This window comes from Megalopta genalis, chromosome 2 (genome assembly GCF_051020955.1).
Source record: "Megalopta genalis isolate 19385.01 chromosome 2, iyMegGena1_principal, whole genome shotgun sequence".
In the NCBI taxonomy this organism is placed as follows: domain Eukaryota; kingdom Metazoa; phylum Arthropoda; class Insecta; order Hymenoptera; family Halictidae; genus Megalopta; species Megalopta genalis.
In genome coordinates, this window is record NC_135014.1 from 26,949,547 (window position 1) to 26,975,843 (window position 26,297).

General features: G+C 45.9%; 1 protein-coding gene across 9 annotated transcripts in view; it reads right to left on the reverse strand.

The window, feature by feature from the left end:
- Window positions 1–5,292: 5,292 nt before the first annotated feature.
- The window catches only part of nrm (neuromusculin), a 533,882-nt gene continuing 512,877 nt past the window's right edge, over window positions 5,293–26,297 (reverse strand). For 3 of the 9 annotated variants that reach the window (XM_033487002.2, XM_033486998.2, XM_033487000.2), the window contains 4 exons: window positions 21,213–21,800; window positions 19,177–19,299; window positions 16,451–17,176; window positions 5,293–5,430 (listed from right to left, as the gene is read on the reverse strand). In XM_033487002.2, coding sequence (XP_033342893.1) covers window positions 16,454–17,176; window positions 19,177–19,299; window positions 21,213–21,800 — 1,434 coding nt within the window. In that variant the 3' untranslated portion in view covers window positions 5,293–5,430; window positions 16,451–16,453. The other 6 variants (XM_033487004.2, XM_033487001.2, XM_033486999.2 and 3 more) reach the window with 5 other exon arrangements.

Here is a 26,297-nt window from a genome sequence, read left to right on the forward strand (position 1 = left end):
CCGCCGCCGTCCCGGATAGACATATAACGCGTCTAATTGGATTTGTAAATGTCTCGCCTGGGAAATTTCGGGGCGAACTGCGCGCGGATTACGCTATGCCGAAGCGCCGGAAAAATCTCTCGTGAACGCGCAGTAATTTCTTTCCCTAATTCGCGCTGAAAACGCGCACGAAAATGCGCGATTTCCTGCTCGTTTTTAACAGTCGCCGATCGTCAACAACTGTGAAAACGAGACGCGAGGCTCGCGTAATCGCGTCTCCTCTTCCCGAATTGTCCATTCTCGCGCGCGATCCGAGCGCGAATTCGGGAGAAATTGCTGTATACAGTATAAAATTGATAGAAGTAACATCGACATCGCACGCTCATCGTTTTCGCGCATTCGGTGACACGGTTGTCATAAGCGCGCCTTCGTAGAAATTGTTCGCTCTTCGTCGAAGCGACGGCTTACGATTACAAAGTCCGTCCGTTTTACAAATTTCGTCCGTCGTTCCTCGCCTTGTTCCTTCGAAAATTCTCTCTCTCTCTCTTTGCTGCGCGATAATTTCCCGCCGATGGACGTACAAACAACCGCCGAAACAAAACGTTGCCTTAAACGATTCGCGCGGATCCGACGAAGCGCAGTGTCGGAGAGACCGATCGCCGGTGGCTTTGGCTCGTTCTCGGACACAAAATTGGCCTCGCGTTTGTTCCTGTAAGACGCGTTCGAGCGTCTTTCTTTCGGAGACAAGCGAACCAGGAGAATGGAAAACCTGGTAAAACGAATCACGCCCGAAAACAAGCCAAATGCCTCGGCTGATCGTCGAAACAGACGGTTCGCCGACGTAAGAAACGGCGAGCGATGCTCTAAACGCGTCGAACACGAATCGGGAACAAAAGGCAGCCATCGATACGGGAATATCGATAGAGAAGAGCGCCGGGGTTCGGCGAGCGCGCGGACGCCGATCGTTGCGAAAACGAGGAAGATGATCCGGCCGATTGTCGGCGGACACCGGCGGTTCGGAAATTAATAGAAAAGGGAAATAGCGGGCGACTTTATCGGCGAGACTGTCGCAGCAGCAGCAGGTCGGCAGAGAAAACCGCTCCGCGTAGATTTATTTATTTCCCTTGCGAAGGCAAGGCGGCAGCCTCTTCTGCGACGGCTGTTTCCGGGGGAAAAAATACTATTTCGCGGGGGTCTCGGCGGCATCGAGCTGCTGATAAACCGCTGTTCCCTGGCTGTCTGGCCTCTTCCGCCTCCAGTGTCACGTGTTACCGTGCGCGATCCCGCGTGGCAGCACGGGGAAAAAAAGGAGAACATTATCAAACGAACGTTGCGAGTGAATCGTTAGCGCGCCGGGGATCACGGGAACGCGTCGCTTCGTCGTTCCGACAGCGTGGCAAGCAAACGCTCTGCTTGTCGCCGGGTTTCTCCCGTCCAATGTTATCGGTTCCTTTTTTTCGCTCGGGGTACGTCTTTCTCGTTTTTTTTTTACGTTTATTCCGCGTTTTCTTTTTCTCTCGAAATGTACAAACTTACAAATTGGAGGAGTCGGGGCAGGAGGAGCGGGAGGGAAGGTGGAGGGAAGATCTCGGTGTTACAAAAAGGGCGTCGGGAGGGGGAGAGTTACGCTAATTAGTCGGACCGCTTGGCAATTACATCACTGTACACGACGAATAGAAAAAACGCGCGAGCGCTCGATAATGGCTCCGATATGTGTGATCCTTCTGTTAACATGTAACAAGATATTTTCTATAGTAACGTTTTTATCGATCATCGCCCGAGCCGATTTCATTTTTTCGCTTTTTTTTTTCTTTATTTAGACAATTTGATCCCAGAACACATGGCAATAGTTTCTTCTTCTTCTTCATCTCCTTCATCTTGTTTTTTTTTTGTTATAAACGTATAGCTTTTTCTCGTCTCTTTTTTTGTCGGTTTTTAGTTTCCGTACGAATTTCTGTTATATGTATATAAATGTACAGACACCGTCGGTGGTGGCTTTTCGAGAGTCCACTCTTCTTCTTCTTCTTCTTCTCCTTTTGTTTTTTGTCTCTTTTTCCCCCCCGCGGTTGGCTTACCGACTATCGTAACCTTTCCGCGTTCCTCGAGACCGGAACCGCCGACGTAAAATCGATCGCGCGGACCGTCGCCGTTCCGGCGAAATGATCGTGGGCGAAGGGGGGGATGGCTCGCGGAAACGAGAGAGAAAATTCAGCATCTTTGGCGATTCGGGCTGGAAGAGAAATCAATGGACACGCTGCGATCCCGAGACTGTTCCGCCAGAAAACGCGAACACGCGCTGCCCCGTGGAAGCTCAAAATGTTTCGCCGCGATCGAACCGGCGACGCGACCCGCGCGGCTCGCACGAGCGACCGGCAATTTACTAATGCGAGCGGCCGCTCATTGCCTGTGACTTCACATATTAAACGAGCATTCGTAATCCGCCGAGCTGAGATTTCGTCACGTACCTGTTGCCGAGAGAGATTAATCGGGGATAATAAAATCTCTGATGCAGATCTCTCGCGAGCGCCGCGCAACTTTACCAATAACAACAGGTTTCTTATGAATCATCATCATCCTCTATCGGCGTCGCCATCGAAAAACATTCGACGAAATAAACGTGTCGCGAGCATTTCTCGTTCAATATTTTATAATTGTTCTGATTTCATGCGACGAGAAGCGTGGTAATTTCTCTCCCTAGAAATGTCCGGAGGTCGGAATTTGAAACCGGCGGATCCGAGGATACAGTAAATTCTACCTAATTAACGATCATATTGCGCGCAAAAGTGGGCAATTTGCGAAGATTGGATGCGATTATTCGAGCCTCGCGACTCGTTTTTATAGTTATCGACGCTCGGCGACCGTAAAAATCGAGCCGCGGGGCTCGAACGATCGGCGAGTCTCTTTTCTCGAATTGTCCATGTTCGTTTACAAGTTGAAGGACAATCGTGGAGAATTTACTGCACCGGTTCTATTAAGCTCGGCAGTCTTTCAAGTTCCATCCGGGTCTCGCTTCTCGCAGCGTATTTTGCGCACGAGGCTAATAAGGCCCGAACAGACTTCGGGCTTCGAGTGGCTTCAGCCAAGGTCTGCTTTTGTAAACGTTTGCAGAGATTCGTATACCTGCAGCGTGTATATACTATACACGCGCAAACATTATCTTGCTTAAGTTGGCTCCCGAGTGCCAGTGCTCGAGCAAGTTTGAGTTTCAAGACGCTTCAACTATCCGCCGAGATACTGCCGGCTCAAAATGGCGTCCGACCGTGACGCCTCGTCGATGATTCCGTCGGTCATTATTTTTGTTTACAGAACCGATAACACGCGATCGATCGATCGATCGACGAGATTTCCTTCGCGAAGAATTAAAACGATCTCGCGACTACGGTAATGTCTCCCTAACTGACGCTCAGATTGTGCATAAAAATGACAATTTGGGACAATTTGGGAACAGGAGATACGATTATTCGAGCTTCGCGGCTAGCTTTTATAGTTCTTGACAATCGATAACCATAAATAAACGAGGCCACAAGGCTCGAATATTCGTATCTCCTCCTTCTAAATTGTCTATTTTTGTGGACGATCCGAGCGTCAATTGGAGAGACATTGCTGTGTCTATTTTCAAAATATCGACAACCGATCGACGAAAAGATCGTTCGATTACAGCTGGGACGAACGACGTTGCTCGTTCCTTTTTTTTCGAGAAAATCAATTTAGCGGAGCAATATATTGTTTTAAAAACAGTTTGGTCCAGGTTAAATTGAATTTCAACTGTTCGGCACGATATTTGGAAGCACATTCTTTTCTATAGAAACGAGTAGACAACGAACGCGAGTCAAGGAAACACAAAACAGAGTACAAATAGCAGACTTCGCCGATATCGTCGTATTTTATTCTGATCTAATAATCATTAATCGTTAATCGCTGAAGATCATATCCGAGCAGCTCTTACGAAATCTCGTAATTCCGACGTATCGAAGGACGTATCGGACGATGTCAAGTGTCGAACGTGGTCTTCATTTTCCTCGATCGACGAGAGTCTATCCAACGCGTCTCGAAGCGTTGGGAGACTTTCTTCACAGATCGACACGTGTACTCTGATCTTTCCGGTGATCGGATTGCTATCGTAGCACGATCTGCGTTCGGAACAACGAAGCCGAAGCCACTCGCTAGCACGCCATTGGTGTTTATAAATACAGAATCTGCACGCGGTCTCTAGAAACACGAGGTAATTAAACTCTCCGGTAAACTTTTTACTTGACCGGAATCGCTCGACCGACCGTTCCTATTATAATCGCGGGAACAAACGACAACGCGTTTATTACCGCGTGTACACCGCGCGCGCCGCGAACAAATCGCATTTATCGTAATGCGATATAGGAATTGGTTAATTTTCAAACCGTACTCGTTGGCGCTATTTAAAGCCGATATTGCTCCCTCAGCAACCGCATAACACGCGCTTTATTGCAAATGTAATACAAGAGACTATTCAATTAATTCGCCGACCGTGTTTATTCCCGGCGGGGAGGCGCGGGGATGCGCGACCCTTTGGTACAAGCGTGGCGGGAACGATGGAACTTAAAAACGGAAAAAGAAAGAATATAATCGCAGAATCAAGTGGCAGACACGTGGATCCAAGATCATCATTCCGAGTCCCCGAAACTATTAAAATCTCAAATTCCCTGTCGACGGTTTCGAAATTCCCTGCGGCGGCCCGCAACGCGCGTAATCGCCCTTAAAAAAAGAAGAAGAAAACCTAAACAGTCAACGACTAGAAACAGTCCTGATCACGCGACGCGAGCACGAAAAATCGCTGCTAATTGATAAATAAGCCTACGAACGTGCGAACGACTCGAAGGATCGACGTCGAAGGAGATCGACGGAGATCGTCGCGATCCTGAAGCTTCGCGAGCGATCGAAACGCCGGTTAGATCACGGCTGGCGAGACGCGGGTGTCTTCTGGCGGAGCTGATCCAATCGCGGCGGGATCGTCGACTACGATCGTCGAAACGTCAAAAGTTTAAACGACAATTAAAGCTTGTTCGGGAGTCGGGCGCGGTGGGATCGGGGGGTTGGGGGGTTGGCTGGCTGGCTTACGCAAGATTAAATTAAGGATAGTTTTCTTTTTTGCACACTTCGTAAAAATACATGGCCGTACCGAGCGTATGCGACTCGGATGCGAGGATCATCGCGACTGATCGTCCAGACGGGGGGCGGAGAGGGTGGAAGGGACGAGGGGCGGAGGCGAGCGAACTTCGGGAAGGGTTAAAGAAGCTCTTCGTTCTCGTCCGAGACACCGTACATCTGGGGCCGTCGTTCCTGGGGCTGTTGTTCCCGCTGTCTCTGCGCCTGTTGCTTTTGCAGGAGCGCGATGCTGGCGGCTTTGTAGTTGATCGGCCCGTAGGATCGGTAGTCCACGTCGGCGTAGTCAAGATCCGAAAATTCCGGCTTGAAGGGCTGCGTAAACAGAACATCAGAACGAATGCCGTTTAGTCGGGGCTGTCCTCGAATTTTTTGGCGGGGGTTGGCGCAGGCATGGCCGGCGAGGGGACGGTTTACGCCGAGCGGAATTCGTGGCCGGGGGTTGCTGTGGCCGGCCGGGCGCTGTCTTTAAAAGCCTCGGGAGGAAAAACGTTCCGGCGGGAACGCCGGGGCGATATTCGACGTTCAACGTGGCAAAGAAGAAGAAGACAGGCCCGGCATTCTTCGCCGGACTGTTCGCCGACGTACGTATTTTACGCGAGCTTTCCTTCGGCTGCACTCGACGAACATTCCTCCGGATTCTTTTTTTTCTTTCTTTTTTTGCGGTACTCGTACACGCTTGTTAATTACGGCTCCGTCCGCACGGTTCGGCCGAGAATAACGAGGCGACTGGTCGCGCGACACGTTCGCGCGCGATTCTTTCGCCAGGGGGTGGTGCGGTAATTTCTGATCGCAGGGGAAAGTTGCCAAATGCCCGGCTATTGTGATTCGATCGCTGTTTACAAGCTCTTTGCGACGTGCAGCGATTAATTGAATATTAATTGATAGAATAGGTATTGATTATTCCTAATTATTAGGAAAATAGAGTACCGCTTAGGTGTTAATTAGTCCTAATTATTGGGATAATAGAATACCACCCAGGTATTAATTATTCCTAATTATTGGGATGAGAGAATACCTTCCGGATATTAATTATTCCTAATTATTGGGACAATAGAATACCTCTTAAGTATTAATTATTCCCAATTATTGGGACAATAGAATACCTCCCGGATATTAATTATTCCTAATTATTAGAGTAATAGAATACCTCTTAGGTATTAATTATTACTAATTATTAGGATGTTAGAATATCTCCTAGGTATTAATTATTCCTAATTATTAAGATAGTAGAATACCTCGCAGATATTAATTATTCCTAATTATTAGGATAATAAAATACCTCCTAGGTATTCTATTAATAGAATATTAATTTATCTTTCTCTATGAATAGAAAATTAATAGCTGTTCTATTAATAGAATAACTCTTGCGACGCCTAAAGTAGGGGGGTGGGCGTTTACTGCGGGGTGATCAATTGCTGTGCCTCTGGTTCGTTTTCGGGTGTAATTAACTTCATATTTACAGAAAAAGACGAATTAAACGTTCTCCCGTTTTGTTTATTTTTAATAAAACAGTTTAATACGTTTTATTCTCGATAAATACAAAGTGAACGATGCCCGAAAACGAGCCAAAGGCACGGCAATTGTTGTATTTTCTTTTCATTTTTTCATTTTTCCATGAAACAATTTAATATACGGGGTGTCTCCGACTGTTACGTACAAGCGGGAATCGGGTGATTGTTTTCTCGTTCCGGGGACTCGGTTTTCGAGAGAAACGGGTTTTGAAAATTCTGAAAAATTGCTTTCTACGTACAGATCTAAATGTCGGGAATAAAATACGATTTGAGAGGACAGATCGGCACGATTTATGGTATCGGTTTGCCAAAATCGCTTTTTTTTTTGTAACGATTGTAACTTGTATAAATTGTTGATCGGCGCTACATTGGCAACCTGCCCCTATGAACGTTTATAAATGCGGAACGATCGCATTTCGAGCAGCCAAAGTTGACGTTTCTGCGCGCGCGGATTTGCAAGGGACAGATTTTGCGGAGCGTTGTATCGAATTGATGTCGAATTAAAACAGAGGGTTCATGTTGCCGTCTCGATATCCCGAGGTGAAATTATCGGGGTAGAGAGAATTAAAATTATTACGGGCTTCGGGAACAAGCCCCGTCCGACCGGAGAATTATTTAGACACTTTTTCAACGCTGCAGCAGCTGTCGCCGACAGGTATGCGTAATCTCAAAACGTTCCTGAAGCAACCGTATCGATTTAACTGCATCGGCTAGGCAAAACATTAATTTATTATATGTACATTTAATATATAATTAATATATACTATATACAATAATTAATATATAACTACAAAACGTTAATTAAAATCGGTGTGTTAATCAAAATCGTAGCAACGTTGAAGATACTCGAAACTGACCGACTCGATTCGAAAAGCAAAATGATAAGAAATATGATAAACATAAAATAAGAACATGGAATTATTTTTGGAAAAAATTTACGGCAAAATCACCGAATCGCGGATTTGCTGTTACTTTAATCTCGTATTTCTCTCCTTTCGTTTCACTTCCGAGCTTATACGTACTTATGAACATAATATAAATGTCGGTAAATACAATAAGTTAATAACGTAACAGAAACAATTGTTAACAATCGAGCATGCGAGACAAATAGCGCGGCGATTCAAGCGTTTGAAAGACAAAAGAAATAACGCGGCCTGCAACAGATTTACCGGATTCTTTTTCTGTTTTCTTTGTTTTTTTGCCGTTGCCGCGCGACTACGCTATTAAATTGCTAAGAAATCTATTCCCGTCGTTTTTCGGGTCTCGCCTGGCCGTGTCCAGTTTTAAGCTACCGATTAGAGATGGTATACGCGGACAGTATCTTCTGGTACAGCTCTCTCGCGTATAAATGCGCTCCTTTATCGGCCGGGATTAATTCGACGCAACGCGAACGGATTCCTATTTGCACCGCACACAACCGACACTCCGCGAATACGCACCACGGAAAAAGAAACAGAAAAGAATGCATACACGCGTATCGAAGTTTATTTACGCGGTTTATAGCTGTCCATAAAAGAAACGGGATTAAGAAGTGCGCACTTGGACGGTGCGGTTCCGCGAAGTCGCTCTTTCCGGGAACCTCGAATGCACAGCTACCTCCTATTGTCTCCTGTTTATCGTTTCGCGCAATTTTTGCGCGATTTTTAGACCATCGTTTTATCAATTTCTGCGACAGAGTAGTCGTATACTTGATCTATTTTATAATTGGACAGAGGATACAGTAATTTCTCTCTAGAATGCCAAATTTCGGGTTGCTGTGAATTGCGCTGTGCCAGCGCTACGTCTATGTAATTTATTGCTACGCCGACGCTATGTCGATGCTATGCTACGTCGAATCGTGTCGTGTGCCCTCCGAATTGCCTTCGAATCGTGTCTTGTGTCCTTCGAATTGCCTTCGAATCGTGGCAGAAAATTCGAAATAAAAAAAGTTACTATATTTCGGAAGATTGAAATCTCGTTAAAGATTAACAGGCTTTCTCGAGGCAATCTTTTCTTTTTATAAATCACACGATGGAGAAATATGTTTGTCGTCGACGAACATAAGTTGCAGCTGCGTGTCGCGAAAAATGCAAAAAATGGATCTATCTTGATTATCGATTCTTTAGAGAAATAATTACGCTATGTATTTTATTTTTTCCATAATAATTGTACTATATATATAAAATAATATTAATTCGAATATATTCTATAAAAATATTAATTTCTACACACGCCCTACGAAACAATTATTCCAATGAATAATTCCAGTTCATATATATTATGCAATATAAACAGATATTTTAAGAGATATCATTCTGCTTAACCAGTCAGCTGTTGCAATCTCTTCGAAAAATGTACGCGCGGCTACTATAATAATATAGAATTAATTTCTATAATTTCTTAATATTATTACCAACATTTATTCATTCGCCGAACTTAACCAGTCAGCCTTTCTCGACGACTATACACGTCGCGACGAGTATACTCGTCGAAGTGACAGCGAACTGGTCATTCACCATTTTCCACAGTTTTCTATATGGAACGCGCAAGTGTCGAACTCCATCGAAGTTGCATTTCCCGTTGAAACTTTGAAATTCCACGTTTCTCTAGATTCGTGCGAGAAGCGAAATCAAACAACGGCGCTTCTCGTAGCGCGTAGCGGCAGCAACGGCAGCAACGGCAGCAGTTGAAATACTATTTAACGATGAAGCAGCGGCGTGACACGCGGCGCGATGGTTATTGACGAAACGTTATTAATATTAAACATTCTGTACCGTCTTAGGGGAACGTTGGGTCACAGGTTCGGGCCGGTGTTTGCCCGTTGATGGGGCAGTTTCGGCAATAACTCGAACTCCGGGCATGCACAATTAAACGCACGGAAAGCGATATCGTTATTTCAGCGGTAAATCAACGCGTTTCTAACCGTTGTCGGTTCTAAACTTTCATGAGCACGTGTAGGTGTTGGACGAGTTTATTGTTCGGCGAATAAACCGTGTTACTGCCGGTAGAATTTTAATGGCCAATCACGCGGACGTCGTTCGTTAGCGGACGCGATAACGCGAATCACTGCTTTGTTCATTACCGATACTTCGCAAGTGTCATATCGAGCCGTAACCAAACGAAATTTAGTAGCTTGTTGTCGGTGGTTCCGGCGCCGCGCCGAGCCGCGCCGCGCCGGCAACCCTTTTCCGTCGATCAAAAAGAAAATCGTTTCGGGCTGCTGACACACAGAGAGCAGCGGCACGGTTCTTTTTTTTTCGTTTTTTTTTTTCGTTTTACGAGACTTACATTCGTTACGTCGCTTTTCGCACGGCAATATAGCGGATTTTTTTTTTTTAGCACGATGCACGGCGGACACCGTGTTTGCATTAGCCGCGAATTGCCTCCGACTATTGGATTGCAACATATAGAACGTTTTGTTTGGCATTTCACACGCTGCACAGCCGCTCCGGCATACCGCATCGCGCCAGACTTATAAATAACAGATAAGATTTCTATCCGAGATTCCGACGGTCTCCGCGCCGCCGATTGATTTTCTTTTCGCTAGACCGTGAAGTTTTCGGTGCTGCGCTGGAGAACGGAATTAAAAATGCATCGCGCCGATACGGTCCTGATTTTCGCGTGCTAGCTTTTATGAACACTTTTCGCCAACGGTGTGGCAATATTTGTTTTATTAAAATGTTTTCGTTTCTTGTGTAGCGTCTGTTTAATAGCGACTATTATTATTATTACCTATTATTATTACTATTATTATTATTATTATTATTATTATTATCTATTGTCATTACAATTATTATTATTACATTAAAAATTGCATTGAAAAAAGAAAAACTAACCGTGTTAATAATTGTTTGGTCCATTGAACACCGGCCCCGTGTTGCACGGATGAATTTTACATCGACAATTTAATCAAAGAAGCTCTCTATCGTTGAGTCTTTTCTTTCGTTCGTCGCGAAGCAACGTGTGAATTTTGCGATTATTTCGAATAATTGAAGAAGACGTATTGATAAATCTTGGTAAAAATAGACCGTTTGATATATCGCAACCCAATAGCGCGTTTATCTGTTCGAATACCGAGCTGAGCGAATTATAAACGCTACGTTGTCTCGCTCAGAAATCATGAAACAATAGCGATTAATCCTTTGCACCGCTGAGTTCGCAACGGAAGCATGTTTATGCGTAATGGACAATTAGGAGGATTTGCTTTTCGAAGGTACAACGATGACTTGCTGAACTAATTACACACATATATTACACGCCGTGCCGGCGCCTGTAAAATTAAACGGAACGCAGGCCGTCAGTGAAACCGTGCTATTTGCAGTGTTATTGTAAATCTGCATTTTTGATTACATATAATTATTATACTTTACTGTATAATATATATAATATATAATAATATATATATTATAGTAATATAATAGTAATATAATATTATATATATTATAGCAATATATAGTAATATAATATATTATATATTAATAAGTTATAATAATTATTAATATATTATTATATTATATAATATATAATATATAATAATTATCTATTATTATTTTGCACTGTATTATTATTTTAATTACATATATTCGCGAACTTCGAATTACAAACGAAAAAGAAGCAACCGAAAGACTGGAAATTTCGAGCGAAGAAATATTCGCGGATTTCTCTGACGCTAATTAGCAATAACTTCGTTATTATTTGTTGAAAGACCAGCGAATAGTTCGATTACTTTTGATCGCGTTAAATAGCCAATTGCGAGGATAGATTCGAGTAAACTGCGAACGTAATTCGCTTCGGAAACGGCGAGCAAACGAGAGATCGTTGGCCGCGGATGAAGATCGTGGCCGCGTCCGTTCGTCGTGACTCGCATTTGTCATCTTACTTCGAAGGGATAGAAGCGTCTAATTACATCGTACAAAAACCGTTCGCATGCCGGAAGCGTTTGTGTTCCAGTGCAAAGGATTAAATTGCTACGACACCGGAAGCCGGACACTTTTTCTCTCTCTCTCTCTCTGTCTGTCTGTCTCTCTGTCGCGCACAGAGCTCTGTGATCAACGTGTTGGTACATGTACTGGATCGATGGCCATACTGACAGACGTGTTTAAGCAATACGACGTAATCCATAGGATGCAATGTACCTACAAGGCATGCCGGACGCCAAAATGTCCTAGTAAATGTACGTATCGCTCTTTGTCCGCTGACCCTCCTACGAACAAACATTTACATACAATTGGCATGTGGACCGGACAAAAATTACAGTTTTTTCGTTCGTTCCTCGCTCCACGGTTCTCCTGTCTCGCGCGAATCTCTCCTGCCGAGAATTTGAACAATTAAGAAAATTTTCATATTTTATCCGAAGAATATGTTCGCGAAGCTCTCCGCGAATTTACTTGCGACGCGAGCACAGCGATCTCTCTCCAATTAATTTCTCTCCGCGCTCAAGATCGCGCCGCAAAAATGGAAGCTTACGGGACACGATTGTTCGAGCCTCTGCGGCTCGTTTTTACGCTCGTTGACAATCGGTAACCGTCATAAAAACGAGCCGCGCGGAGCCAAAGAACGATCGTGACACCTCTTCCGAAATTGTTCGAAATTTTTGCACGCGACCCGAGCGCGAATTACGGAGATATCATCGTGCTCCCGAGATTCGGCGTTTCATTTTTAACGTCGATCGAATTTTCATTCGCCGTCCGTGCGATCGAAGCGCTCCGGAGATAAAATCCACGCCGCGACGACTAAAACGGTTCAGGTATTAGTGCTCGGTTCGGACGTTATCGGCATAATCCGCGATCGCGTCGACTCAAATTCAATTTTAAGCCCGCGTCTCGCTTCGGCGAACGCGATTTCCAGGTGTACACATATACATATACAGGGTGTCCCAAAAATGTCTCGCAATCCGAAAGTGGCGGGTTCCTCGGGTCGTTCGAAGCAGCTTCTTCCTTTACAAAAATGTTCTCCGAGGCACCGTTAACGAGTTATCAACGAAAAACAGTGACCAATGAGAGTCGAGTACGGCTGACGCGAGGCGGCCCAGCCAATGAGCGGAACCGGGCTTCGTGCGCTGGTTGGCTGGGCCGCCTCGCGTCAGCCGTACTCAATTCTTATTGGTCACTGTTTTTCGTTGATAACTCGTTAAAGGTGCCTCGGAGAACATTTTTGTAAAGAAAAAAGTTGCTTCGAATGATCCGAGGAACCCCATTTCTGGGTTGCGAGACATTTTTGGGTCACTCTGCTTATCGGGTGCGATTCAACTCTTTCGGATGCCCGCGGAAATCGTTACAAGGTTTCGTTCGCTAATGATTTATGCGCCGCCCGACGTTCGTTGTGTCTCGTCGGTCCCTCATCGACCAGCGTGAACCGGAACACACACACATACTTACCGAGATTGCGGACGGCCGACCGTACAAACGACAACTGAACAAACGTTGGAAACCAGTTGGCAAAGTATCATACAAAAATTCGCGAAGCCGTGGTGCAGCGGACGCAACAAGCCCCGAGGAAAGTCATTTTCAAAAGCAACAACGGGCGAGAACAAAGCGGAAAACAGAGATGCACGCAGACGCAAAACAAACCAGGAGAAAATGCGGATCTTCTTCTTTTTTCTTTCTCCGACCGAGTGAAAATGAGACCGTTCCTCAGCAAATGAGCGTAAAACAAACAAACAAACCAAAATAATTAACTCGTCCTACCTGTGTTCGCACAGCGGAACCGATGATTGCGAAGCGAAACGTGCGAATCGATTACGACGTGCGCGTGCGAACAATTTTTGAATGTTCGATTCGGCATAGTTTTCACCGAGTCTTTCCGTTTCGCTCGAGACTCGAATATTCTTCCGACAAGCGCAGAGGTTGTTGGACATTCTGGAAACATACTCGCGCATACATCGCGGCGAGTATATTCCGCGGAACGAGACAAGGTTGGCATGAATCAGCGCTGCCGGCAGCGAGAGAGAACAGACCGGAGTGTCTTTCGTAAAGAATCCACGCAGCTCGCTGTACACCGGCTTATGAATCTTTAATGAGATACATATTTCTCAATGAAATATCTCTCTTTCGCCAAGGTGACGGATTAATAGTATCAAGGAGATCGTTTAGGTCGATGGAGATCGATCGGCCGATCCGCGCCGCGATTCGTCTGAAAGGACATCGAGATCCAGGAATGAATACACGTTTCTGAAATTATCGCGCAACGACGTCGATCGATTTATCGCGATCTAGCAATCGTATACGTTCCTGAAATTATCAACGACGTCGATCGATTTATCGCGATCGATAAACGCGAAAGAGAGCGCCGCGTATTCGTTCGCGCGTTTCGCGACGGAATCGGCGCTTTGAACGCGAGCGAATGCGATTTCTATGCGTTTTCAATGCAATTATTTTAGATTTCTATTATCGAAACGCTGTTTGCCCATCGGTAATTACTTGTATCATTGAATTCACTTGCATCATGATCGATAAATGCGAAAGAGAGCACCGCGTATTCTTTCGCGCGTTTCGCGATGGAATCGGCGCTTTGAACGCGAGCGAATGCAATTTCTATGCGTTCTCGATGGGATTATCTCAGATTTCTATTATTGAAACGCTGTTTGCCGATCGGTAATTACTCGTATCATTGAATTTCCTGCATCTATACGCGGTGCGATTGTATGCACGTCGGAACGATGGAAGAACACGCTCGGATTTGCAATCGACGTCGATGACTAGACACACGGCGGATCATTCTGCGAAATGGAAAATCGTCCGCCTCGATCACTATGAAAGAAGCAGAAGAAAAATGCATTTTCACATTCGTTCGTAAATTTAACGAGTTGCGAATAATGCGACGCGAAAGTAATACTTTCTTCGAATCTTCGATCGTTCTTTCGATTGTTCTCGCATTTCGGCCGCTCGGTTTTCTCATACGCTATTTCTAATTTTCTCAAATATCCGCTAAATGTCCGTGATATTCGGATATTTAATTTAACCACGTTCTACGTACAAGCGAATATCCCATTGATCCGACCGAGCGGAATCGTAAAATTCGCCGTTTCCGCGGCATTTTCTATGCAAAACTCCCGGAACGTTCGTGCCTCGCCGCGCATTTGCCACGACACTGTGCCGCGCGGCGTTACGTATCCGCAACAAGAGCAACATTCCGCCAAAAATAGTTTTCCTCGCTCGCGTCCACTTGAGAGTCTACACCGTGCAATGCTAACGCGCGACACCGTTGGCCCCCGAAGTTCGTGTCGACTGGGGAGTTCCACCGCGGAAACCAACCCTCCGGGGTAAAACTGCGAAGTCGACGGGCGACGCAAGGAGGCCAAGTTTGCGCCACTGTAACCATGATTACAGCTGGTATGCGAACAGTAGATAAGATTTTAACTTGAAACGCGTTAATCCGCGCGCTCCACTTTGCTCGCGATGCATACGCCGGGCGTCTGTCGGCTCGCGAAGCGAATCTTTCGGGCCGCGCCGGTCGAATCGTTCGGCTACCGTTGGTCGCAGTGGAATTAAATAATTATTACAATTGGAATCGACTGCGAGGTGTCGCGAAATTCCAGTTAATAAATACATCCGCGAAATTAATCCGAAATTTAGTTGCAACGTTAAACAGCATTTTGGCCGGAGCAATTTCTTAAATTCAGGATTTCAGCGACTGCAACGGGATTGGTTGTATGACGATGCTGTTCCGCGTAATGCGATCATCGTTAAGGGATTTCTTGCGAAGAGGAGCGTTACAGTTTTTAATCCTAAACTGATGAGGTACTTTACGATGCGGCCCGATTCTTTCCTCCGCGTAATCAGATTCGAGAACGGGAACAAAAGGTCCAAGATAACGCGGAACGCGTTCACTTAAATAGACTTTCTAGATTCTCTTTCTCTCTCTTTCTTCCAGACGTTTTCACAGTTTTACGCGTCGGTTGCTCGTATTTCCCGTGAACGTTACAAATACAGCAATGTCTCTCTAATTGACGCTCGAATTCTCTGGGAGAAGTTGATCCACCATTTAATCTACAAAGTGTCCCAAAAATGTCTCGCAATCCGGAAATGGCGGCTTCCTCGGATCATTTGAAGCAGCTTCTTCCTTTACAAAAATGTTCTCCGAGTCACCGTTAACGAGTTATCAACGAAAATACAGTGACCAATGAGAATCGAGTACGGCTGACGCGAGGCGGCCCAGCCAACCAGCGCGCGAAGCCCAGTTCCGCTCATTGGCTCGGTCGCCTCTCATTGGTCACTGTTTTTCGTTAATAACTCGTTAACGGAGCCTCGGAGAACATTTTTGTAAAGGAAAAAGTTGCTTCGAATGACCCGAGGAACCCGCCACTTTCGGATTGTAGATTAAATGGTGGATCAACTTCTCCCAGATTTTATCGCGCTCGACCGTCAACGAATCGGGACATCGAAAGTTCGGGTCTCCTCTGCGCAAGAAATCCCGGCTCTAAAAACAGCGAAACGTCTTAAAAACGATCTCCAACCTAAACATTTTCGATCCAAGAGTGCCGCGGGCCGCGATGAAGCTACCCTAAAATCTAGTAAACGCGGCGACACCCTTCACCGGTGGAATTTCGCGAGATCCATCTTGTCGGATGCTCTAAAAACAGCGAAACGTCTCAAAAACGATCTCCAACCTGAACATTTTCGATCCAAGAGTGCCGCGGGTCGCGATGAAGCTACCCTAAACTCTAGTAAACGCGGCGACACCCTTCACCGGTGGAATTTCGCGAGATCCATCTTGTCGGATGCGCCGGTCCGGCGGCGGATCTCCTTAATACTGTTATCCGGTGAGCGTGCGGTACACGTGGTAGACAATTTACGAAGCCCGGTTGCGGCCCGTGGTCGTACATCCCCGTCGTTTCTACTGACCTTTCAGACATCGATCTCCTGACCGACGTCCCGGAAGTGCAGGTCGGCGTACTGCATTATCGTCGGCGCGGACGGCGATCGTCCGTCACCGAGATTCGACGACGAGGACAGCCGATTTTTCGACTTATTGCGGGTCTTGGTGTCGCCGCCGGGGTCCGCGTAATACGTGCTCTCCCCTTGGCTGCGGTTCGACCGCCGTTCCCAGATCTGCTGGCGCGCGGCCGGGTTTAACCTGTGGTACTCGGTCGGGCACTCCGCGATGTTGTCCTCGTAGTAATGGGGATAGGCGATCTTACAGGTCTCGGGTATGCCGAGCTCCTGGACCTGATGGAAGCTGGTCTCGCAGGCGCGCTCGCCTCGCCTCTGCTTCGACTTCCGGTCGGCCCTCTTGTGCTTCCTGTACTTCTGGCCCCGCTCGTTGCCGCGGCTGGCGTGCCGCCGCGGCTGCCTCGCGCCGTCGTGGTTCGTGTAGTTCTGCTGGTCCTCGTCCGGATGCACCGCCGACAGGTGATTGACGGTCTCGTGGTGCGGCAGGGTGGACGGACGATTGTTAGCGTGGACGAAGGAGTTTTGCAAGGGGCTAACTATCGAGGAGTGGTAGAGGCTGCGCGTTAGTGGCAGTGTTAGTTGGCTCGAACTGTTGCTCGGTAACGGGTAGCTGTACTGCTGCATTTCCTGCCGGTGCTGCTGCTGATAATGTTCTTTGTAGTTGTATAGGCTGTCGGTCTGCAACAGGCACGGTTAGTCGGTGGAAGTTCAGCATCGCGCGGGGAACGGGGGGCAAGGGGGGGGGGCGAACGTTAGTGCCGGGTACGTATCGTGAACAATCAGGAGGTGAAATACTATCCCCGTTTCCCGCGGGCCGATCCCCGGTTTTATTTTTTTGCAACGCCCGGATTCCGGACTGGTTTCTTTTACGAATGTTAACGCGTCGAGCGCGGCTTTCCGTTCGGGCGGCGGCCGTTATTTTTTAACATTGGTACTGCCGGTCTCGTGAGCCGATGACGGCGAAAAAGGATTCGTTGTGTCAAGGTTACCATGAGTCGGTGTCGTCCAAACGATAAGTTATGGCAAGGTTATTACGCGTCGTCCAAGCGGTAGGTTCGCTGACAATTCCTGGGAACTACAACGCCAAACGAAAAGTGCAGTAATGTTTCCCTAATTCGCGCGCGGATCGCGCTAAAAAGTGGCCTACTTGGGAAGAGGGGATACGATTATTCGAGCCGTCTATAGTTGTTGGCGATCGGTAACTATAACAACGAGCCAATCGTATCTCTTTTTCTCAAATTGTCCATTTTCGTGCGCGATCTGAGCGCGAATTAGGGAGAAATTACTGTGCACTGTCTGCCCAAAGAGGCTGACGCCGCGCTCAACGGGTTAATCGACTCTCTCCTCGAACGAAAACCGAACGCATTCTGTTTTTTTCTATTCTATGTGGCGCATCAGTGAATATTTTCTGCTTACTTTTTCCTATTCCGGTTTCTTTCGTTTCGGTGTCTGAAAATTCTTGATTCGATGCATCGTCGTTTCCGTCGCTTTTCTTTTAATCGAAAAGACATTTCTTTCGCGGCGAAAGTTTACATTAGAAAGCTAAATGAAGCACATTGGGGCAACTCTATTGTAACTCTATTTGTGACTCTCTCAGCATCTGATGGATCAAAATGATAAAAACAACTTTCGTCCCGAAACCGAGACTTTCGAGATTTTCAGGAAAGATGAGACATTATTTTCTGTACTTTCGGAGGGGCTTATCTTCTGAATAAATATCTATAAATCCCGGAATGTCTGAATACGTCCTCCGACGTATTTAATGCAGCCGGGTGAAATTGAACGGCGAGTTACGAGTCGGTAACTCCGCTCATAATGCAGATACAACTGAAAATACGACACTTCGTGTTCCACATAGAATGAATAATCTCACTGCTCTTTCGCTTCGTCCGCGGGGCGGAATGATATTTTAAAAAGATGTATCAGCTTTCCGGAGAACGTGGAGCAACCGAAGAGTAAACGAATGACAAATATTTGGGACTGGTCGATAATAATTAAAATAATAATATTTCGATCGCTTCCGGCGCGACGAAGCGCGTCGGCGAACTTCGTGCTTCGAATCAATTATAATCGATTGAATCACCTTAAAACCGATTAAATCGATGCTCAAGAATCGCCGAAGAAGCTTGCGTATTCGATTCGAGCAAGACAAGAATCTCTCGCGATGAAAATAAATTTTGAAAACCGATCGAAAACGGAGAAGAACGAATCGAATCGAACCGTCCGCGTAAAAACGCCCCAACTTCGAGTACATTCGATCGACTATTTTCTCGCTGTTCCACTGACTTCTAAATAAGAAGTCCGACTGCAAGGTGTGTAATTCAACTTCAAGATGATCCGGTAGGTCCATTTGCAAGAAGGCAAGTTAAATTGACACGACGTCGGCGGAGGCAGCAATTTTCTTTGAATCGCGACAAGTTCTCCAGATTTTTCCGGGCCGCGTCCGCAGTTTGTAAGCCGCGAAAGGAGCAAACATCTTTTTAAAATTTCTGCGCGACAACGATTTGAACCTTTCATCCTGAATGCTGAGGGGATTGGCATCGGTCTTCGAGGAGAGAGAGCGCCTTTTCGCGTCGTTTCGCGTCGTTTCGCGTCGTTTCGCGTCGCGTCGAGGCGGTGTCTTCGAGAGGATCGAAATAATATTTTACCTCCTTTATGGATAAGGTTTAAAAGCTCACCCTTAAGCGCGCGCGCTCGTACGCGCGTGACTGTGTGTCTGATGGTGGCTGTGTCAGTGAGAACTTACTTGATGCGCGGCCGACATACACAAGGACGGTCGCTACATAGGTGGCCAGATCCAGCTTAGCAGGGAAAATATGATTTCCGATTATAATTCGGCTTCCAGTAACTCTACCTCCTATTTGCTCGAAGCTGTTGTTTTATATCTATTGCGGACACGTAAATCGTACTCATGCAGTTGGTGCGATGCTAATTATTATATCGGTGCTTAGGGGAGAGGATTTATACTTCGCGTGCTCGATCATTCGTTGCTGCTGCATCCACGCTTTACGTTATACCTCGCTATCGCTCCGAATTATTTAATAATACTGCGAACAAATCGGTCCTTGCCTTTTGTAAACTGTAAGCTGAGATATTTTGTTGCTGTATAAATAACGTGGCAGAAGGCTCGCGATACCACTGTACGAGTATCTCTTTACTTGGTGAAAAAGTATAGCTTTTGAAAAAGTATGAAGGTCGACATATCGAAAATAAGCTCTTGAAAAATTATATTGATAATTATCTTGGAAATATTCTTGAAAGAAATAATACCTTTAGTAAGTAAATTCTCCCCAATTGTCCCTCGGCTTGTATACAAAAGTGGACAATTTGGGAAGAGGAGACACGATTGTTCGAGCCACGCGATTCGTTTTTATAATCGCCGATTTGTCTACATTATTTATTAGTCTACAACTATAAAAACAAGCCGCGAGACTCCAAAATAAACTCTTTCCAAATTGTCCATTTTTCTTGACAAGCCGAGGGACAATTGGAGAGAATTCGTTGTTGTTTCTAGCAGATCTGGTGCAGAGATCATGCAGCGAATAATTAAAGATTATCGCTCGACTGTTCCAAACAGGAATAATATTCGAATAATTGACAATATTTGGCGGAGGTTCGAACCGTTCGAATCATGTATCCCGAATATGTCTGAAAATGTCTCGAACATTTCGGAAGAAACGTTTTTTCACGCACCGTGGAAATTTTATATTCGGAGATGACCATTGAATATGCAACGACGACATCGCGTACCTGAAGTTAATCAAGATTTTCGCAGACCGTGTGTAACCTAAAGTAAAACACGGTATACATTTATACATGGTCATCCGCTACGTATGTACATACATAATTAAAAGACTGCTCGGAATAGATTTAATCTGTTTCGTGGAAACTGCGTTTTATGAAGAGATAATGTTCCCGGAAATGCGCGCATCCGTTTAATCCCAACAAACGACGCGGATTTTCCCTTTCGACGCGAGAATCGGATACGTTTAGAAAAACGAGGCTCGAACGATCGTATCTTTTTTTTCAAAAATTGTCCATTTTTTGTTTATAAGTTGAGAGACAATCGGGAAGAATTTACTGTAATTAGTGGAACGTGGATTTTATGCATTTACGGGAGAAATGTGAAAGAGAGGAATAAAACAGTGAAATTACTCTCTACATTGAGATTTAAGTCATTTTTGCCACTGGGTGGATTAAATCGTAGTTAAACTAAATAGCGTTAAAGCCAAAAACAAACTGATCAACTTGTCCGTACAAAAATAATCCTTCAGATCACAGTAAAATCTCTCCAATTATCTCTTATCTCTCCACGATTTTTCTAATCGTTGACAATCGGCGACTAGAAAACCGAGCCGCGAGGCTCGGACAATCGTCTCTGCTCTTCCCAAATTGTCCAATTTCGTCCACAAGCCGAGCGACAATTCTGGCGAATTTACCGTATTCGTTAAAACTCCGGTCAAACGGCCCGAAAAGACTGCGATCGAAGACCGGCAGCTACGCGCAAGAAGAAAGTTGACCGAACCGTGAGATCAGAGGGATCACAGCGAGGACGATTTACTTGGCGGATCGTTTAGCACCGATCGATCCAGATACGTCGACCGTCGAGGCAAGAACGGAAGGACTTCTTGGTGACGGCGGTGGCAGCAGCAACGTTTCGGAGCACCGAATGCGGGCACATACTACCAACAAAGAACATGAGTAGTCGACAAACCTTTGTCTTAGGCAACGAAGCGTTTTTTGGCGGGAAAACGGGAAGAGGGACGTTTTGATAAGTGTGTTTCGAGGGATCGGTTTTCCTGGACCTCCTCGGCGCCGGGACCGGCGGGCCCGCCGCCGTCTCCTTAACGGCGAGATCCGATCTGGAGCTGGAATCCGGCGAGCGGCGATTCGTCGATGACGGCGTGTCCGGCGTAACGATCGTCGCCAGGGTGCTCGTGCTGCTGTTCTTGTGCGGACACTTGTATATCGGTATGGCGTAAAGCTGATACTTCCTGTTCTGCGCGGCCTCGTGCCGCCGGCAAAGTCTCAGCGAGTAGAACTGCGAGCGCTTGTGCTTCCGGCGGCGCGGCTTCAGGCTGTTGTACCTCGGCACCGGCGAGTTACTCCTCGGCATGTTGTAATCGCTATAGTGCGGCCCTAGGTGGCTCCTGGTCGATTCGTAACCGGAACTCGCGTCGCAGAACGACGTCGTTCTGCTGAGCGGCTGCGAGCCGCCGCCGCCGCCGCACGCCGCAGCCACGATGGAATGATGCAACGTGCCATGCAAAGCCGAAACTCGGGCAAACATAGGGGAAACCAACTAAAACAAAAGACAACCGGCGGCTACTTATCCACGGCCTCGACTCTTTGCGCCACTGTATTCGCCGGGAAACTGGGCCTGCACCTTTAATCGACACACATTTCCGGACCTGCTCCGCGCTTCGGGTTTACCTGCTTCGGACGGGTTTCACGTGGCACGACGGTGCAAAGGGTTCGCAGCGGGACTCGAAAGTTGTCGTAACATAGGTTCAACCGATTTATGGGCATAGTATGAATTTTCGAGAATATTTAAATTGAATACGAATTTTTAAAGATGGGAATATTCGAGCTTGGCGGTCCATGCGCGCGCTAAAAAGGGGTAAGAAGTGTCTATGGAAGGGTTAAGTACTTGAAACAGTTATAAATACTTCGTAACAGTTGCTACCAGAATTTTTATAGAGGCTGCCCGTAATTATGTCAACACCTGCGAAGAGGTGATTCCTTGGATCGTTCGAAGCAACTTTTTCCTTAGCGAAAATGTTCTACGAGGCTTCGTTTACGAGTTATTCACGAAAAACTCTGGCCAATGAGAGGCGAGCCTGGCTGCCGCGAGGCGGGTTAAGTCAGCCGTCCGAGACAATCAGCATAGGTGGGAGAGGAACTCCGCCTCGCGCCGGCCGAGCTCGCCTCTCATTGGTCAGTGGTTTTTCGTTAATAACTCGTGAACGAAGCCGCGGATTGAATTTTCGCAAAGGAAAAAGTTACTTGGAATTACCTCGGGAATCATCCCTTTCCGGGTGTTAACATTATTATGGAACACTCCCTGTATTACGATTTGAAACAGTTATTTTTTGAACCAACCTCTTCAAGGCCCTGGTTTGGAGGCTGCTCCACTTTTTAGGCATTTCATGGCACACGGAATGATGTCGAGATACAGTAAATTCTCTCTAATTGTCGATCAGTATACAGAAATGAACGATTTGGGAGAGGAGATACGATTATTCGAGCCTTGCACCTCGTTTTATAATTGCTGATAATCGGTAAAAAATAAAAATTGAGTCGAATAGTCTTATCTCCTCTTTCCAAATCGTGCATTTTTGTTTACAAGTTGAGCGACAATTGTGGAGAATTTCAGGTACTTTTTCGAGACTGTTCAGGTACTTTTGATGATTGAACAAGAAATCGTTTACGCCATTTTTCGTGATCTGGATCCTTCAACGAAGTAAAGTGTTCTTTAAAACTTTTAACACCGCGCTTCGTTCTCGATCGAAAGCTAATTAACATTTGCTCGAAACAATATTTCCTCCAACTATTAGAAGCGCCCGAGAAATCGTGGGAGCTAATTTTTATTTCGTATACATTCCAATAAAGAAAAACGTTTGTAGTTTGTAGGTCGACGTATAAAGAAAATGGTAAAGCGTACTTATTTCTCGCAACGTAGCATTTCGTGCAATTCGTTTGTCCCGATAATAGTTTCACCGACGCGGATTATTCGTGTTTACGCGCGCCTGAGAAATCGTAACGTACTCGATCGCGATAGTAATTGGAATTGAGATAAATGAGACTGTGCAGGGGGCAGCGCGATGCGAGGACTCGTTAAAATTATTTTTCGTCCGATTGTATCTCATTAATTTTAATGTCCGCTCTTGTTTAAACGTGTTACGAAATGTTGCATCGGAAATGGAAGGGGAGTCCGGGGGCTACGGCGTTTCCTGATTATTTGTATCCACATAACAAAGCTACCATAGAACGCGCACGGTTAAATGATAAAATTCTGAATTTCGTAGGACAACGTGCGATTAATTCTCATCGTTGGTCGCATCGACCATCCGTTCGTTCGACCACAAATTCGTAATTGCAGCCGGACCGTTATCATTTTGTTTTAGGCTAGTGTACACACGTATTTAACGGTAATCAGGATCGAGGTCTTCGCCCCATTATTACTTTCAAGTGTTCCGAAGTACTCGGGCGTTCAATTTCAGATAACGCGAACGCGCGATTGAAAGTTTCTGCGTGGCGAAGTACTTCGAGAGTTTACGTTCTCATGCACGGAACCGAACCCTCTCGGAACTTCGAAAGAATCGTTCGGCGTATAACGAATATCGGTATCGCGGCCTCGGATCTCGATGGAACAATTTATTGTAATGCCCGCGCCGAACAATTCACCGGTTTCGTGGAATTACTTTCGAACTACAACCAGTTTCGCCGGCCAATTATTATTTCCGAAGTAAACGAGCGTGAACTGATAACTTCCGAAATCAGTGTCGGCCGAATTACAGTAATGTCCTCCTTACCGACGCTCGGATTGTCCACTAAAATGGATAATTTGGGAAGAGGAGATACGATTCGAGTCTTGCGGCTCGTTTTTATAATTGTGGACAATTTATAATTATACAAATAAACCGCAAGGCTCGAACAATCGTATCTCCTCTTCCCAAATTGTCCATTTTTGTGGTCAATCTGGGCGTCAATTAGAGAGACATAACTGTAGCGGTCGCGGATTGCTCCTTCAATCGGAAAAGATGAAATTCTAGGAATCGTTTAAACGCATTTATTTTGTATTAAACAAAATTCTTTAGCCGGTGAAACGATCGTTAAGAAGCTCACCGATTATTTAACTGTATGATTTAACTTTTGAAAAGAGGAAAGTACACTGTTCGTCTGCGTTTTATAAATTGTTCTATGGTACGATATGATCGGAACATTTCAATATAATATTAATTCAATATTAATATTAATATTCAATATCAATTCAATATTAATAAAAGAAGGAAGCTATAAGACGATTAATTACTGTAAAAATTGGAACAACGACGAAGGTTGGGAGCAGCCTCACAGATTTTCAACAGTACCGAACACAGTAATGTCTCCCTAATTGTCACCCAAATTGTGCAGAAAAATAGACAATTTGGGAAGAGGAGATACGATTATTCGAGGCTTGCGGCTCGTTTTTAACGATCGTTGACGATCGGCAACTGTGAAAACTAACTGCAAGGCTCGAATAATCGTATCTCGTCTTCCGAAATGGTCCATTTTTGTGCACAATCTGAGCGTCTGTAAGGGAGACATTAGACGTCGACAGTATTAGACGTCTAGCGTGCGACAGTATTAGACTTCTAAAATCAACGGTTCAAGCCGAGCTCGTCTATCTTTTTAACGGAACTCTATACGTTCTTTTTACGTGAACGAATTCTGTATTTCGAGATCAATTCATTGACCTCCGACACTTGGATCTTCGGACCATCGTTCGAGGTCGTCGAACGCCGTTTAAATCAGGGTGTCGTTCCAGGATTAAAGGTGTAGTTTCGAAGCTGCGTAAAAAAACTTTATCCCTTCGAAAATACTGGCGCAGCCGCTTAACGACGAAACTCGATTTTATTGAAAACCGTCCAGGATCGCGCGGTGGTCCCGGTTTCGGCCGGATCTGTCGCGTATTCACAAACGACCGTGAATCGCGGCGCGAAATCATAACGAACGCCGTGCCAGTGGCGCGTCGGCGGCGCGGGGGGAGGCGCGGTGTAATTGAGATCACGGTGGTCCCGAAAAATTCGCTCGGCAGGCATCAGCGGTTATTGTCGTTCGTACGTCAACAACCGTGTGTCGCGGACTAACAAACAAACAAACAAACAAGCAGGCAAACAAACACAGGCCGAGCGAACTCGAACGCACTGGGGCGGCGCGGAGAGCCGAGGTCCGGTCATCGAGACGGCTATTGTCGGGGTTTGCCTTCATTTCAATCTCAGCGAACGAAATTGCTGGCCGGGCGGATTCAAGGAAAATCCAAAGGCACTGGCGGACGCACAGGCGGTAACAGCGAAAGAGAAACGGAAACGCAAGTGAAAGAAAAAGAAAGGCGAGACTGAGAAACAAGGAGAACGGCGGAAGCACCTATTACGGGACGCTTTTCAGCGGCGTACGAGATTATCATCGATTTCGTCGCGCAACGTTAAAGCGTTGTTATCGAATGTTTATGCGACTGTCCGACGGATCGACGTTCCTTAGATAACGCGGCGAACCTATTTTGGAACGACCGTTCGAAATGCACGTTCCAAAATAGGGAGCGATCGAATATAAAACGCGGAGAGATGGTACGAAATCCGGTGTTCCATAGGGAGGTATATTTTTGATTCGCATGAAATAAATATGCCGAAGTTCGCTAATGAAACACGGACGTCGACAGTTCCATAAATCGGGTCCATATTTTGGAACGTGCATTTCGAACGTGCGTTCCAAATTGGGGACGATCGTATATGAAACGCGACGTCTGTCGAACATTGGCGTAAACGTTTGGCGACGAGGCTTTTAACGTATCGATAAGATATATTAAGGTGTTATCAACGTTTTTGCATATTTTGTACCGTATCGTTTGTGCCACTGTTGCGAGAAGGGGCCGCGTTTGGGCGGTGTTTCGTAATAGGTACTTTAACCGTTTAACAGGCGCAGAGTTCTCTAGCAGCGGAGCGGTACTCTTGATCCGCAGTAATCGCACCTACCTGGACAGAGTCGGGTCATCGTGCCGATAATTGTCGAACGCGTCGCCCCGTTCGATGCCTCGCAC